General features: G+C 52.3%; 1 protein-coding gene across 4 annotated transcripts in view; it reads left to right on the top strand.

The window, feature by feature from the left end:
* Positions 1-15842, top strand: part of ZFHX3 (zinc finger homeobox 3) — a 401385-nt gene that overhangs the window by 305620 nt on the left and 79923 nt on the right. For all 4 annotated transcript variants that reach the window (XM_032121503.1, XM_032121504.1, XM_032121505.1 and 1 more), the window contains one exon: positions 11616-14353. In XM_032121503.1, the coding sequence (XP_031977394.1) occupies positions 11662-14353 (2692 nt within the window). In that variant the 5' untranslated portion in view covers positions 11616-11661. The remainder of the gene's footprint in view (positions 1-11615; positions 14354-15842) is intronic.

Here is a 15842-nt window from a genome sequence, read left to right as displayed (position 1 = left end):
AGCTGGGAGGGCTCAGGGCTGCTGTAAAGTGCTAATTAAAAGTAATAGTGATAATGAAAACAGATGTTTTCAAGAAAAGTAAGTGCTACTGGGACCCCAGTCTGCTGTCCCTGCCTTCTCTGCAGGAGGAGAGTGAGTTGTGTCTTCAGAGCTGCAGGTCCAGGGGGGCTGCGGAAGGGGACCAGATGCCAGGTGGCTCCTGCTGCATTAACAACCAGGGATGGCTCTGGATACAGCATGGAGGGGCACCCAGCCCTGCACCTGGCACCACCTCAGAGCACCTGCTGCCTCTCCCTGCAGAGGTGGAAGGGTGGGTGCAGGACTTGTATGGAGGAGTAGAACAGAATTGTTTGACACTGAGTTGTTTTCTAGAGTGTTGTTCTAGAACAGGAGGGGAAAAACCTTGATAGAAGATGGCTCATTGCAAGGGTGACAGGGAGGGAGATCTTCTCTCTTGTCTAGATTTTAATAAGAAGGGATTGTTTTAGTCTTGTTTATAACTGGTATACTGATGAGAGTTTGAAAGAGCAGCCCCAGGTCTCCAAGATCTCTGGGATAAGTTTCGTGGGGCTCTGCAGCACATCACCAGTGTTTGGGCTGAGAGGGGAAGAATTGTAGAAGCTTGTGTCCAGATCTCCAGCCTGTAAGGCAGCGGCTGTTTGGCATGACGTGCTTGCTTCTTGGAGTGCTGGGTTCAGCTGTGTTGTCAGTTCCATCATTACCCTTCTCTTTGCTCTGCAAGTGAGCTAGAGAGGTATGACACCATCCTGACCACATCCTGCAGTACAGATGTGCATGGGAAAGAGCAGCTGAGAAAGGAGTTGGTTCAGCATGGAAGGATGAAGCAGTTGTGGAGGCGTATGGTTTTGTCTTTCCCCCTGAAAAACTTGGCTTGAGAGTCTTTGGCTGACTGTGCTCATGGAAGAAGTGGCATCTTTTAGATGGGTGGGAGGCACCAAGGAATAGGGGGATGAGGGAGAGACAACAAGGGTAGGTGGGTTATTCCAGTCCTGCTGAGAGAAGGCATTAGGACAAGGAGGAAGGGCCAGAAGCATTTCCTGTGGTCTTGTCCAGGCTGAGGCCAGTCTACAGTAAGGCTGCTGGTGTGAAGTTTATTTTGCAAATGTCACCAGTGATTTGTTAGAGAAGGCGTTTCAGTTGCACAGGAGCAGGCAGCCAAAGCAGTGGAGGTGGCACCGAGTGCTGCCTGCAGCCCATAGCCAATGGTCCTTGGGGTTAACACTGAGGTGGAGCTGTCAGAGCCTTGTCCATACTGGGAGGTAATGGGACCCATACTCCTTAATTACTGCCCATGGAGCTGCTGACAGAACCCTGGAGCTTCAGCCCTTGTTAAACTCATTTTCAGCTGTCATTTGGCTGTGGTGGCAATGGAGCCCCGGGTGTGTTACAGCCTGTGTTCCTGCTCCTGCAGATGGAGGAGCAATAGATGCTTTTGCCAGAGCATATCCCATCGGGCAGTTTGGCTTCTCTTCTGGGGGCTGGGGGATGTGTGTTACTGAGTTTAATCCAAGAGAAACTATTTTGATACTTGAAATGACTTCAGAATCAAAATGTTGCCTTGCTGTGTGCTGGCAGATCAGCTGCTGGCCCTGCAGACACGCAGTGGCAGGTGATGAGCTGCAGTGTGTCACCTGTTCTGAGGCATGGCCTGCATGCACATACACCTGCTGGATCGTCCCCACTGAGTGTATCCAGAGTTCAGTCTTCTCAAAAAGAATTCCTAATGCATTGCACAAGAATTTGGGTGCTGAAGGGGTAAATTCTGTTAAATCTTGTTAAAAGGATGTGGAAAACTGTACAAAAGTCCAAAGTAGAGATAAAAATAATTGAAATACCGAAGGAAATGTTTTAGAGTGGGAAATTGAGTTTAATTTTCAGCTCATCATGAGGAGGATCCAGAACTGAAGTTACAGGTTTTGGTGTTTGAGCTCTGTTTTCCCTGGAATGATGCTCTAGCAGAAGGTGCTCAGCAGATGTTGGAGTAAGCCCTGATAGGGGTGTGTGTGAGATAAACAGTTCAGGGACTGCGTCTGGTAATGTGACCTCCATTCCAGTGGTAGCTGGGCTGTGGAGGTGGCCTGGGGTCAGTGTGTGGGCACAGTGGCGTGTGGAGGGTCTCACTGCGGCAAGGGGGCTACAGACTACAGACAGGTGATGCTCTGGCAGTTCTTATTTTGGTAAAAAGCTCAAGGCAACGCTAGGAGCACCTTGCAGGCACCCCACAATTATCATAATAAACAGTTTTATCATCTGCTTGGCAGTCAATAATGTGGCTTACGCTGCTTCAGTATCTCACTGGTATTGATCACCTTAACAGCTGTGCCACGGTCAGCTCCCGTTAACCCGTGCGTGTCGGCGGCTCCGGCCATCCTGCCAGGGGGCTCAGGGCTCACCTGTCACCCACGTGTGTGCAGCAAGGGACAGCAGGATGGGGCAAACCCAGCTTTGAATCAGAGGCCTGAGGGTGGGATTTTTGATCTAGGAGCGAGGGATTGAGTGCATGTCCTGTGTATGGGGGGGTTTAAAATAGAAGGATTGACATACGGTTCTCAGTTTGGGCTCAGAGGAGTTTGGGCTTGTAACAGTGTTGTGTGGGTTGTGGTGCTCTGTCAGAAGAAGGGTTCCCTAAGACCCCTGTGTGCTCCCAGACTGCTGTGTGCCCCGAGACAGTGAAGGAGAAGGAGGGCTGCTCTCTGCAGTGACACTGTAGTGCTTTACTGGGGCTTTGGGCTCCAAATGGGACCATGCACTGGACATCCCCTTGGCTTCGCCTGGCTCTGCTGGGACTGGCTGAGGCATTGGCATGCCAGCACCACTGACACCTGCCTGGCCTGTGAGAACAAAGACTGTGGAATGGGCACATGCCAGGAAACAGACTTGGCCCTGCAGCAGCTGCTGGGCTGAGCTGGGGTTGCTGGGCGCTGCTGGCTCTACCAAAGGCACTGTCTGGGCTAAGTGAGCCCTTGGGGGTGCTCTGACAGCATTGCCTCCGCTTCTGGAAGCGCAGACAGCAATTAGGAATATCAGGTTAGTAGCTGACTCCATTTTGGGAGGAAGAAAGATGATTTGCTATCCGCATCCAGATGGGGCTTTGAGGTAGGATGGGACTTTCTGAGATTTGGTTGTACCTAGATAGTTGGGTCTTGTGGCCCAGTATTTCTCCTAATGGAATTTCCCATCATTTACTGCCCTGCTGATTCCTGATCAATGAAAATAAAATTGCATTGCCTCCTGAGAGGCTCCATGTATGGCTGCAGCCTCCAGCTGTGTCAGTTCCGGTAAGATAATCTCATCAGGCGTGCAAGAGGGTAATAGGAAATAAAAATAAAACCCACAATTAGCAAGAGGCCAGGCAGCTGAGTAACGCTTTCAGTCCTGGAGGTCTGGAGACGTGTGCGTAGCAACTTCCTCCCTCCCCTCTGAAGGTGCCCGTGTCCCTCGCAGTGTGCTGCCGTGTGGTGCTCACCAGGCTTGGCAGTGCCTGCAGATGCATCGGGCACATCCTTTGGAATCCCCGTTTACCTGGATCTGTGTCAGCTCTCCCGTGTGAGGTGGTTAAGGGTTTCACAGGTGGTGGTTCTGAGGTGCACCAGGGATGCAGCAGCTGATGGAGGGACTGTGCACCATGCGCACTGAGAGCATGAACTTGAGACTTTGAGCTGTCAGGTGGTCCATAGGTGTTGACTCCTGATGATTGCTGCAATCAGGAGAGTTTATTTTGGCCAGATAAGGAACATGCTTAGGCTGTATATGAAGTCTGGAGCAGGATGTTGTTTTGGGAGCAACAAATGCGGATGCTGTTTACAGGAGTACGGGACCACTTGGATCTGCTAAAAGTTGGCCTAAAGGATGCTCCAAATGGGGCAGTTTCCCAGCTATACCAGCAAGTTTCTTTACCTGTTTTGGGGGTTTTTTTTTAAATTATCTTCCAGTGACACGTCTATAACTGGTGTTTATACTGAAATGTGAATGGCTGGTATAAGCAGACATACCAGTGACCTTTGCAATGGGACTGTGCAACCCCAGTGTGTAGTTCAGAGCTGATGTATCAGCCACGGTGTTTGTCTGAGCAGCCAGTGGAATGGTTACAGAATGACCTAATACCTCTGAGCCTGCTCTCTCAATCCAAAGCATTGGCTTTCCCAAAGGGTGGGAAAGAGCAGCTGAGCCCAGAATGTCGCAGTGAGTCTGCTTCCTAACAAGGACTGGATCCGAGCCCTGGCAGAGGAGATCTGCATGACTTATGAGTCTAACTCTTACCCTTGGCTTGGCCCTTGACACTAGTCTGGAGCACACATGTTGTTTGGGTAAATCCGGAGGAGGAAGGAGCATTGGCAGGATTTCTTTGCGAGTCGCGCGAGGCTGCGCGTGTGGAGCACGGCTGTGGAGCGCAGCCTGGCAGCGGAGCAGCAGCCCTTCCAGCTGGGCCACGGAGGCTTGGCTGTGTCTGATCCCAAAGCCATGTAGCAGGGCTGGAAACTCGGAGCATTTCAAGACTTCTCCCTTCACAAGCATCACCAGGGGTTTGGTGGGGGTAGTGGTTGCCCGGTACAAGGTCTTGTGGATGTTCCTGCCCACCATGGAGGACACGGGGCACAGACAGAGCCGTGGTGGCTGGAACTGTGTGTGAGCCACTGGACAGGCACTGGGGGGACAGCACAGGCTGCAGCATGGCAAAACGGGGGGGACAAGCATGGCCCTCTTCCTGAGGCACTGGGGCTTGGGGGAACCTGAGGGGCTGTGGGGTCTGTGTGACAGAGCGAGGCAGTTTGTCCTCAGCAGCTCTTTGATTAGTTTTGGAGTTGGATCAACAATGGTGCACTGAAAATGCAAACCAGATGCAAATGTAGTTATTTATGCAGCAGCATAGGCTGAGAACAGCATTTAACAAGAACGGTTCGGGGGTTTGGAGCAAAGGGGTGAGTTGCGCAACGGCAGAATCGTGAGATGTGTGATGTTTTGAAACAAAACCTGGAACTTCTGTGCTGTCCTGCTCAAGAGGAGAGGTTCCTGCAGAACCTGAGAACAAGCTCGGTGCCCTAGGAGCATGTGAATGCCCTGTCATGTATGAGCTAAGCAAGTGCTTCAGTTTGCTGTGTAGAGAGAAATGTGACTGAAGCCAGCTTACCTCTGCTGCAAAATATTCTTAGTGCTAAGAATCTCCCGAAGGAATAAGCGCTCTTGTCCCCAGCTGCTCACAGAAAGCCTTCCGGCCCTCCTTGGGATCACTCCACTCTCAATGGCAGCGGGCTGAAGATTAGATAAATATTTCTGTGTGTAGTGCAGTAGCTGGCTCAAAGGGATGAGCAAACTTGGAGTAATAGTTCATAACAAAATGCCTTCTGAAAAGCTGCCTGACTTGTGTTACTCCCATTGGCTCAGTTTTAGCTGGTGTGAAGGACAGAGGGAAAATGTGGATGATGTGGAAGGTTCACCTTTTCAAGGAGCCCCTTTCTCTCAGTTTCATGCCAAGTGTTTGAGCCCTGCAGCTTTCCAGCCCTGTTTTGTTCAGCGTTTCCTTTGCTTCCTGCTGCTTGAAAAGCTGTTTATGCTAATGATGCCAGGAAGATCTGAGGGACCGGCTGTGCCCGTGGATGTGAGCCCTGTGTCAGCTCTCGCACCGTGGCCGTGCCAGCACGCGTGCACAGAGCAGCGCCGCTTGCGCTGCCGGCTGGAGTGCTGCCCAAGGCGATCCCTCCACAGGGCTGTCTTCCTGCTGGGGGAGGATTGTCTTGTCCTTTTGAGGTGCCTGATGGATCTTTTCTTTCAGTAGACCACTGTGTGCCATGTCATCCCCTTCTGGGACCTTGGGCCCTTCAGGATCCATGGGCTAGAATCTGTCAGAGGGGAAAGCTCGTAGTGTTCATAGGGACTTCCACAGAGGCAAAATTTTTTCACTGAAAAGGTGGTCAGGCACTAGCACAGGCTGCCTAGGGCAGTGTTATAGTCACCATCCCAGGGAAGGATTTAAAAGATGTGTAGATGTGGTATTTGGGGACACAGGTTAGTGGTGGCCTTGGTGGTGCTGGGTTAATGGTTAGACTTGCTGCTCTTAAGGGTCTTTTCCAACCCAAATGATTCTTCAGTTCTATGAATTCTTGGCTTTGTCAGGATAACCAACTGGCTTGTGAGGACTTGCAGCCCCAAGACTCTTTGGAACCCACGGGTCAATGTTGTTTGGATGCTTCTTCCACCAGCAGGCAGGGCTGGCTTGTTAATTCTGCTCCCACTGCAGAGGCATTGGACATGGCCATGTGTCCAGATGGAAACAGTCTGGCATACAGCAGAACACTGGAAGAAGTCAGAACTGAGCTTGGGCTTTTGGTTGGTAAAGCCTCACTGCAAAAGAGGAAGAGAGATGTCAGGTGTTCAGGATTTGGCAAGACTGGCATCTTGCTTGTCAGACCGTGTTTGCCAGTGAGACAACTCCACATCAGGGTGTGTGCCAAAACACAGCTCGGTATCACTTGGAGAGGTGCAAAATATGACTTGCTATGTGAAAGGGAAAAATTAGTTTGTAATTTCTTCATTAAAATGTTGAACTTGGCAAATACATCAGTATTTTCAGGGATGGTTTTTTTGGTTAGGAATTGCATAAGAGGAATCCCAAGGCACTGATGTTGTAAAATGCTGGCAGAAAAACCCCAACTAGAAATCATTCTTCACACTGTGCATCCACATTCCCTGTTATGCTCAGGTTTTGGCACATAAGTACCATTTTATCCTAATAGCTTAGGTCTTGTTGCAGAGTTCTCAGCACTTCCCTTAGGCTGGCAGGTATCTTGCTGCTTTCTGGTACCTTAATGAATGTGAGAGCTGGGATCCGTGTCTTCTGTTTAACTTAAAAGATAGAAGGATTTTACAGAACTGGGAATTGAAACTCTTGGTATTGCCACTCGAATCTCCAGCCAGCATTGCTGAGAAAATTTGAAAATATCTTTCTATTCTAGGAAGTAACTCTTCACATATTTGTGTGATAGCAGCTGCTGTAGAAATCACATGAAGTGACAACATGCTCCTGCCACCTTGTTTTACCCTCTTCTGTGACCATCCTGCTTGCCAAGTGAGGCAGCATGTGCTCACCTAATTGCAGGCAGTATCATAATTCATATGCATAAAGGAGCAAAATTAAAGTTGCTTTGGCAACATACATTCTGTTCTTCCTTAATTTTTGAATTCTTGATCCTAGGCAATTATTTTTATCATTTCTTTCCATTTGCAATTTCCTAAGTGTTACCCGAGTGCTGTGTAGCACGCCAGGTGCGGGGAGGTGACAAAGAAAGCTTTGATGCTCCAGATTTGTTGTGTCACCGCTTCAGAGGGTCACAGTGACTGCCTTGCACCCCCCGCCTGGGCTCCTGCTCTCGGGAGCTTTGAGCATACCTGTTCCCAGGGATCTCCAAGGTCCCTTCCTAAGCTATTTCGTGTTTCTGTGACTGTGAAGTTGAATTGGCTGCTTGCTCACTTTTGGTATGTCCATCCCTAGTTTTCAGGATGGAACAAGTGTCATCAAGTGCCATTGCTGAGACAGGAGCTTCTTGGCCGACCTGGACTCCACACTCGCCAGGCATTGTCCTTCTGAGGACGCTGCAGAAGGCCAGGCTGAGCGTGTGAGGAGGGGTGTGGGCAGAGTGTCTGAGTGCACCGTTAGTCCTGTGCTGTCCTTGTCCTTCCATCTCTGTCTCTTTTGGCTTTCATGAGCCACTGGCACCCTGGAGGTGGCTGAGGGCCTGAGCTCTTCCCTGTGCCGTGCAGCTGGGCAGACGGAGGGCAGCCTACAGGGACCGTCGGCCAGGTAATGGCTGTGGGTGTAATGCATCTGCTTGTGTCTTCTCTGTGTCCTCAGCGCCCTTTTTTCCATGGTGCCATGTGGGTCATTAGCTGAGGGAACAGTTTCTCACTGTCGCTTTCTCCTTTTGTTTTCCTCCTTCCTCATTGCTTCCAGTCTTGGTTTACTGCCAAACAGCCTCTTGTGAAAGGGCCGCCTAATTAACCCTGTGCTAATTAACAATTTAAAATTACACAGCACGGCTGTTCATATTTAATTCTCGGGAAGCCTGGGCAACAGCAGGAGCCCCCGCCTCCCTCCCGCTCCATCCCTGCTGCCCGCGCCGCTGCCAGCGTCCCCAGGGAGGAAGCAGCCTGGTGCCGCAGGCTGGGGGTGCCCAGGAGCCCCCAGCTTGCCAGGGGTTGCAGGGCGTTGCTTTAGCACCAGCCACTCCTCGGTGGGAGCGTTGCTGGAAGATGGAATGTCTGTCCCTGTGAGGATGGGGCTGGGCGCTGGAAGGAGATGACGGGGGGCCACAGGCATTGACTCCGTGCATGTCCTGCACAGCGTGGCTGCCAGCTGCAGGCCTGGTTGTAGGAAGGCGGCACAAGTGTGGGGCACACGGTGTTGTGCTGTCACCTGCACCTGCCATCCTGCAGCTCTGGGCCGCCGGGGTGCCTGGCAGAGCACTCTTGGCCTGCGGTGCCTGCGCTGCCCTGGCTGGTCCCATATCGGTTCCAGGGGGCTGTGAGATGCAGTGGTGCGGTGAGGAAGGGGCAGGGGCAGGGTGGGCACGGCAGCGGTGGGATGTGAGGCTGCAGAAGGGACCAGGAGAGCCCTTCTTTGCTGCTGGGGCGGTGTGAGAGCGCGGAGCCTCTGGCGCTCAGGCTGTTCTCTCTGTAACTGGAGTTCATTGATTTTACGGGAAACCATGTTTACAGACAGAGTGCTGATCGACCTGACGAGTTGACTTCTGCCTCCTTAAGTAAGAACTACCTTTTCTTATTGACTGGCTGATAAACAGAGCAGAGAGGGTGGCAGGGGGAGCGAATGGGAGGTGTGGAGCACACCATGTCTGTCTGTCCATCTGAGCTCTCCGTGTCCCCACACAGGTGGCCTAGGGGCAGTCTGGGGTGGTGGAAGATGCAGGGCCCAGTAGTGGGCTAATAACTGCATTGTGCTCCTGCTTAGAACCTGGTTTGCTTTAGCAAGGAAGTTGCTGTTTTCAGTTTCAAGAGATGATTCCTACAGCTTCTGTGTGAATAGAAACAAATACTTTCATGCCTTGTGCTCCCTTCAGGAACAGCTGTGATGGTGACTGAGCCATCAGAAGAGTGTGAGCTTGTGTAGGGGCTCAGCTTGTGTCCGGGGCTTGGGCTGGCCATTTCAGCTCTGGGTTTTTCCACATGCCGTGTAAGGGCTCCTCCGTGTTGAGGAAAGGGAGAGGAGAGAAGATTCCTTTGGCATAGCACATCTTGAGCTGGTTAAGTTGGAGTGAGTGGGGGAGAGCTGTTAAAGCAAGCCAAGGCAGAAAAGCCCACCAATTAATTGGAGCGTGCGGGTCTGCCTGGCCGGGCCGGGAGAGAGATTGGCTTTCCTGTCAATAAACAAGTCCCCAGTGCAGCATCAAAGCTGCAGTCCTTTATCAATCGCGGCCTCCTCTTCCCGCATGTTCCTGTAACTTACCAAGCATTTATTACATTGATTTTCCAATCAGGCTGTTAACCCTCCCGCCCCTCCAGCCCTGCTAACCCTTCCAGCCTGGCTGTCACTCAGGCATCTCCTGCCAGTCAGGAGTTCTTGATGGCAGAACCGCTCTGACCCTGCCTATGTCTCACCTGGCTGTGTGTCCCAGGAGCTGGCTGTGCTGGCCTGCACAATGCTCCGTGTCTAAAAGAACTGGTAGGGTGTTGTCATTCCATGTTGCGCTTTGAAGTCTGCATGGATATTCCTGAAACTTCACTTGGCAAAAGTGTGAGGCTTATGGAGTTTCTTTTTCCTCATTTTCCCCATATGAATCTGTGTTGGTTCCATTTGGATTGCAGTTGCCAGTGCAGAAGTAGCAGTGAAAAGGGAGAGAGAAGGCGTGTTGTGGGAAGGTGAACGTGCAGTCTCAACGCAGAAGGATCTGGGATCAGTTTAAGGAAAACACACAGCTAAGGACAAATGTTCCAGGGAGAGAGCTGGTGCAGTAGGAGCCGTTACATGGCTGGAGCTTATTTTAGACTAGGGGAACAAAACTGGCTGATGAAGAGCCCAGACAGAGCCTTTTGGCAGTGGGATTCTGCTCTTCCTTCTTGTTCTGCTCAGTGCACCAGATTACTGTTACTGCAGAGCAAATCCCTATTTATTCCCAGTGCAACTGCAGAGGCAGCTGTGTATGACATAGAATCCAGGCAAGGTGAGACTGGAGGTGCTGTAGAGTAATGTTGTGTGTGAACACGTTGGATGGTGTCTCCCTTGCAGCTGCGTGTCCTTCTGCAGGTATCTTTGCACAAGGGCTTTGAGAGTATTACTTTGCCTTCAGTGGTAGTTTTAAATGCTTTTTCTTTGAGCTTCACCAGAAGTAAAATGTAAAGGGAAAGTACAAACACATTAGGGAACTCAGCAGAGGTGTGGATGGCTTTGTATAGTAAAGGAAAATAAACTGGGAGATAGTGAAACGAGAAAAAACAAACGTTGAACGTCACTCCATTTTCCTTTCCTTGAACTAATTCAGGTAGTTCACATGGTGCTGCTGTGGCACATCACCTGCTCTGCAGCTGCTCATGTCTTCTTTGGCAGGTTTCCAGTTCCCTTCACGCTTTCTTTATCAGCTGAAGAGGGCTCCATCAGGATTGCAGGACTCCTTTAGGATTGCAGTGTTGGAGTTGTTGACCGGATGCAGCAAAGGGGGTCACGATGACGGGGGGCCCTGAATGTCGGCCGCGGTCAGTAGCTCAGGCCTGCTGACTGCCTGGCGGTTGGTGGGAATCCTCCAGTCGCGTTCATTTGGTGGAATGGAAGTAGTGAGAAGGCTGTCCTCCTCTTCCAGGACCTGCACCTACCGTTTGTCTCCAGGGGTGAGAGGAAGCAGTCCGTGTGCAGAGGCTGTGCCCTGCAGGATCTCTGGGAGCTTCCTGGAGCGTGGTGGGCTGACCGCTTTCCAATCCCCAGGATGCACCCTTGTCAGATCTGGAATTTCCTGTTTGGTTTCTCTCCTGACATCTCTGTATTTAAACTCTGTCCAGAACAGAGCAGTTACGTCTCCTGTGCATTCTGAGCGCTGTTACTCCAAAATCGCTGGGAGTTGCTCTGGGTCACATGGTCTCCCATTGAGGTGTGCGTGTGGTAGGGCTGGGTCTGTGCTTCCCAAGCCATTAGCAGAAGGGTAACACCCAGAAGAACAGCATCTGCCTTAGGGGGAGCCAGAGAATACGAGTTTTTACCAAGTTATAAAGCCACAGAACTGTTTTGTTGTCGTGTCTTGTTTCTGTCACAAGCTTTCCCATGATGATTTTGTTTGTTTTCTGAAGACCAAAGGCCTTGGGGGTGACAGTGCAGGTCCTACAATCTTCCTGCTGGCTCCCTTTAGGAAAGATTTTAAGGAGGTTTTTGCCACCTTCCAGGTTCCTTCAGTTTGCCTCTTGCATTACTGCTGCCAACATGTTTCCATTGCTCATTCCCCGAGTGCGTTCCCCGAGGCTGGGCTGGCTGTCCCTGGAGCCCATCTTGGCACGCCAGCCCCCACTTCGGTCCCAAGGAGCAGGGTCAGCAGCCCTTGTGGTGGTGGGGTCTTTACGGGCACACCCTGACTCACCTGCCTCTCTCCTCTCCCCATCTGCAGGTCCAAGCCGTACCGGGTGCAATGAGCGCTCCGTGCCAGCCCTGCCATGGAAGGCTGTGACTCGCCCGTCATCCCCGGGAAGGACAATGGGTGCGGCATTCCTCAGCACCAGCAATGGACTGATCTCAACAGCGCCCACCTCCCTGACCCGGCCGGCAGCATGGAGCAGCCCGCGGCGGAGAGCTGCAGCCCCCTGGACAGCCTGAGGGTCCCCTTCCCCGAGCGCGTCCCTGAGAGCAGCGCGGCGGGTCCCGGCGCTGAGCCCGCGGGCAAGGAGGTGAGCTGCGGGCAGTGCGCGGCCTCCTTCGCCGGCCTGCAGAGCTACATGGAGCACCGCTGCGCCGGCGCCCGCCCGCCCCCGCCGCTGCGGGGGGAGAGCGAGAGCAGCGAGGACGGCGAGGAGGAGAGCGACGTGGAGAACCTGGCCGGCGAGATCGTCTACCAGCCCGATGGCTCAGCCTACATCGTGGAGAGCCTCAGCCAGCTGGTGCAAAGCGGGGGTGCCGGTGGCAGCGGGACTCTCCCCTCGCTGCTCCCGAACTCTCTGCCCAAGCAGGGAGAGCCCTCTGCCGCCGCTCCTGTCTACCCACAGATCATCAACACCTTCCACATAGCCTCATCCTTCGGGAAGTGGTTTGAGAGCTCAGACCAGGCCTTCCCGAATACCTCAGCCCTGGCGGGCATCAGCCCCGTCCTGCACAGCTTCCGCGTCTTCGATGTGCGACACAAAAGCAACAAGGATTACCTGAACAGCGACGGTTCTGCCAAAAGCTCCTGTGTATCCAAAGATGTTCCCAACAATGTGGACCTGTCCAAATTCGATGGCTTTGTGCTCTATGGGAAGAGGAAGCCCATCCTGATGTGTTTCTTGTGCAAGCTCTCCTTTGGGTATGTCCGCTCGTTCGTGACCCATGCCGTGCACGACCACCGAATGACTCTGAGTGAGGAGGAGCGGAAAATTCTTAGCAATAAGAACATCTCCGCTATCATCCAAGGGATAGGCAAAGACAAGGAACCCCTTGTCAGCTTTCTGGAACCAAAAAACAAAACCTTTCAGCACCCTCTCGTTTCCGCAGCTAACCTCATAGGCCCTGGACACAGTTTTTATGGTAAATTCAGTGGCATTTGCATGGAAGGTGAGCAGGCCCTCCAGGCCGGGGCGGCTGGTGGAGCTGAGCCGCCACCAGCCACGGGTGTCCTGGCCCCCAGTGCACTCCTCAACCTGGGTGGGCTGACCAGCTCAGCGCTGAAGACTCCCATTACCTCAGTCCCCCTGGGCCCGCTGGCTTCCAGTCCCACCAAATCCTCGGAGGGGAAGGACCCTGGGGTGGCAGAGGGGGAGAAGCAAGAGGGGGACGACCAGGACAGCCTCTTGGAAAAAGTGGAGCCAGCCGAGGAGGTGGAAGAGGAGGAGGAGGAGGATGTGGAAGAGGAAGAGGAGGAAGAGGAAGAGGAGGAAGAGGAAGAAGATGAGGATGATGAGGATTGCAAAGGACTATTTCCAAACGAGTTGGAGGATGAACTGGAGGACCGGCCCCAGGAGGATGTTGGGGCCGTGGCAGGCAGTGGCAGCAGCAAAAAGGACCTTGCTCTCTCAAACCAAAGCATTTCTAACTCTCCCTTAATGCCTAACGTGCTCCAGACCCTGTCGAGGGGCACGGCTTCTACTAGTTCTAATTCTGCTTCTTCCTTTGTCTTTGATGGTGCAAACAGGAGGAATCACTTAAGCTTTAACAATGAGGGCGGCGGAGCCAGTGTGGCCGAGGGCAGCAGGAGGCTGGACTTTATCGATGAAAGTGCCAATAAAGACAATGCCACAGCACCAGAACCAAATGAGAGTGCAGAGGGCGAGGACGGGAGCTACATCTCCCATCACCAGCATGCTGGCCCCCTCTGTGAACTTGGGGGTGGGGAGTGCCCCTCGGGGAGCGGCGTGGAGTGCCCGAAGTGTGACACGGTCCTGGGCTCCTCGCGGTCGCTGGGTGGCCACATGACTATGATGCATTCTCGCAACTCGTGTAAGACACTCAAGTGTCCCAAGTGCAATTGGCACTACAAGTACCAGCAGACGCTTGAGGCACACATGAAGGAGAAACATCCCGAGCCAGGTGGCTCCTGTGTCTACTGCAAGAGCGGGCAGCCGCACCCACGTCTGGCGCGGGGCGAGAGCTACACCTGTGGTTACAAGCCCTTCCGCTGTGAGGTCTGTAACTACTCCACAACTACCAAAGGCAACCTCAGTATTCATATGCAGTCTGACAAGCATCTCAACAACATGCAGAACCTGCAGAACGGAGGGGGAGAGCAAGTCTTCAGCCACACCGCAGGGGCAGCGGCGGCAGCAGCTGCCGCCGCAGCAGCCGCCGCCGCCAACATTGGTAGCGCCTGTGGGGCTCCCTCCCCCACCAAACCAAAAACCAAACCTACATGGCGGTGCGAGGTGTGCGACTATGAGACCAACGTAGCTAGAAACCTTCGGATTCACATGACCAGTGAGAAGCACATGCACAATATGATGCTGCTTCAGCAAAACATGTCCCAAATCCAACATAACCGGCACCTGGGCCTCGGTAGCCTGCCATCCCCTGCTGAGGCCGAGCTCTACCAGTACTACCTGGCGCAGAACATGAACCTTCCCAACTTGAAGATGGACAGCACTTCCTCAGATGGACAGTTCATGATGGGGGGGTTCCAGCTCGATCCCACCAACCCCATGGCAACGATGGCTCCATCTCTAGGTGAGGCTGAAGGGGTTTCCACCATGTTCATGTGAGAGAGCCAGCAAAGGGGTCTGGCACTGTGGCCCCATGAGCTGCCTTTCTGTGGTGGTCAAGGATGGAGGCTGCACAGTGCAGATTTCTCATCTGTGTTCACCCAGAGCAGTTTTTCTCATCTTGTGGCTTTTCTGGTACATTTTCGAAGAGTTTTCGTAGGGAGTTAATGCAACAGCAGATACGGGTTACAGATGCCATGCGCTGAACGTTCTTCCTCATTGTGGAAAGCATCCTAACTACAGTGTTTCCTGAGAACTTTTCCTGGGTTTGGTGAGGAGTGGGAGTAGTTTGGTGGATAGCTTTGAGAGAGGGTGCAGTCAGCTGCTGGCGCTCCCAAAGGCAGGTGCATTTGTTCGGGGCCGGTTTGTTCCACACTGTGTTGCCTTGAGAAGACAAGGTAAGCAGGTTTGAGAGGGGTGGAAGGGATGGTGTTCCACTGCTGCCAGAGTGACGGATGGGATTGGAGGCTTTTGAAGCTCAGAGCCCCTCCTTACTGAAGCACAGGGCAGTTGTGATAAGTTGGGAACGTTTTAACTGAAGCTTCTACAGTAAATGACAGGGCCTTGGATGTCCGTGAGCTGCCTGGAGAGCGATGGTTGCAGATCTCACACTGAGGGTTGCAGAGGGAGGCCCTGCCCCTGTTAATAAGCACTTGACACCGGCTTGGCCCTTTTGACTCGGATGCACACGCTGTCAGCTTTGCGAGAAGTGAAGCAGATCTTTCCCATTCTTACACTTCGGTCCAAAACTGAGCAGAACGTTAATAATTCAGAAGAGTCTGCTTTTGGGTTTTTCCTGCGTGGTGAGTTCAGGAGAGAGTAACTTAAAGAGCATTTGCTTCTTAGCAAATAGGTTGCAATGTAGGAAATGAAAAGTTTAGGAAATAACATCTCTTTTTGATTAACTGATGAATTGGTGACCTGGTTTCCTTTCATAGGATTGTTAAGCTGAGCTGTGACATCAAATCAAGGTAAAATACCAAAAAGCTGTAGAAAGGCCATAAATGTCTTAAAAACGGAAAAGGAGAGCGATGTGGCACAGGGGTCCTGGTGGTCTCTGTGCTTGGTACAGAGTTTCTCTGTCTGCATCTCTCAGGTCCTCTGGTGTGAGTAGGAGCTTGTTGTGCTCAGTAGCTGTGAGTGAGCAGAGTTGAGCTCTGCTTTGAAGAGCCAGCCTGACAAACACAGGGTCCTCCTGGCTTTCCTTGACATGCTCTCACACTCTATTATTAGTTGTCTTTACCTTGTCAGCACTGTTTTTAGAAGGTTCTTCACCATTTTGAGCTCTTGGACAAGAGATGAGATGTAATGGTGCAGGAGTAGCACTTTTCAGGTTGTTTCTGTCCATGCCATGTTCTGCACTGTTGCCAACTTGTGATAGCAGTGTGGCGACCTCCCTGTGATGCAGCCACCACCTGGGCTTGTGACTGTTGACCTTTGTTTTATGTGATAGA

The sequence above is a fragment of the Corvus moneduloides genome, chromosome 12, assembly GCF_009650955.1.
Source record: "Corvus moneduloides isolate bCorMon1 chromosome 12, bCorMon1.pri, whole genome shotgun sequence".
Lineage (NCBI taxonomy): Eukaryota > Metazoa > Chordata > Aves > Passeriformes > Corvidae > Corvus > Corvus moneduloides.
Note: the sequence above shows the minus strand (reverse complement) of the source record. Positions and strands in the feature narration are given on the sequence as shown.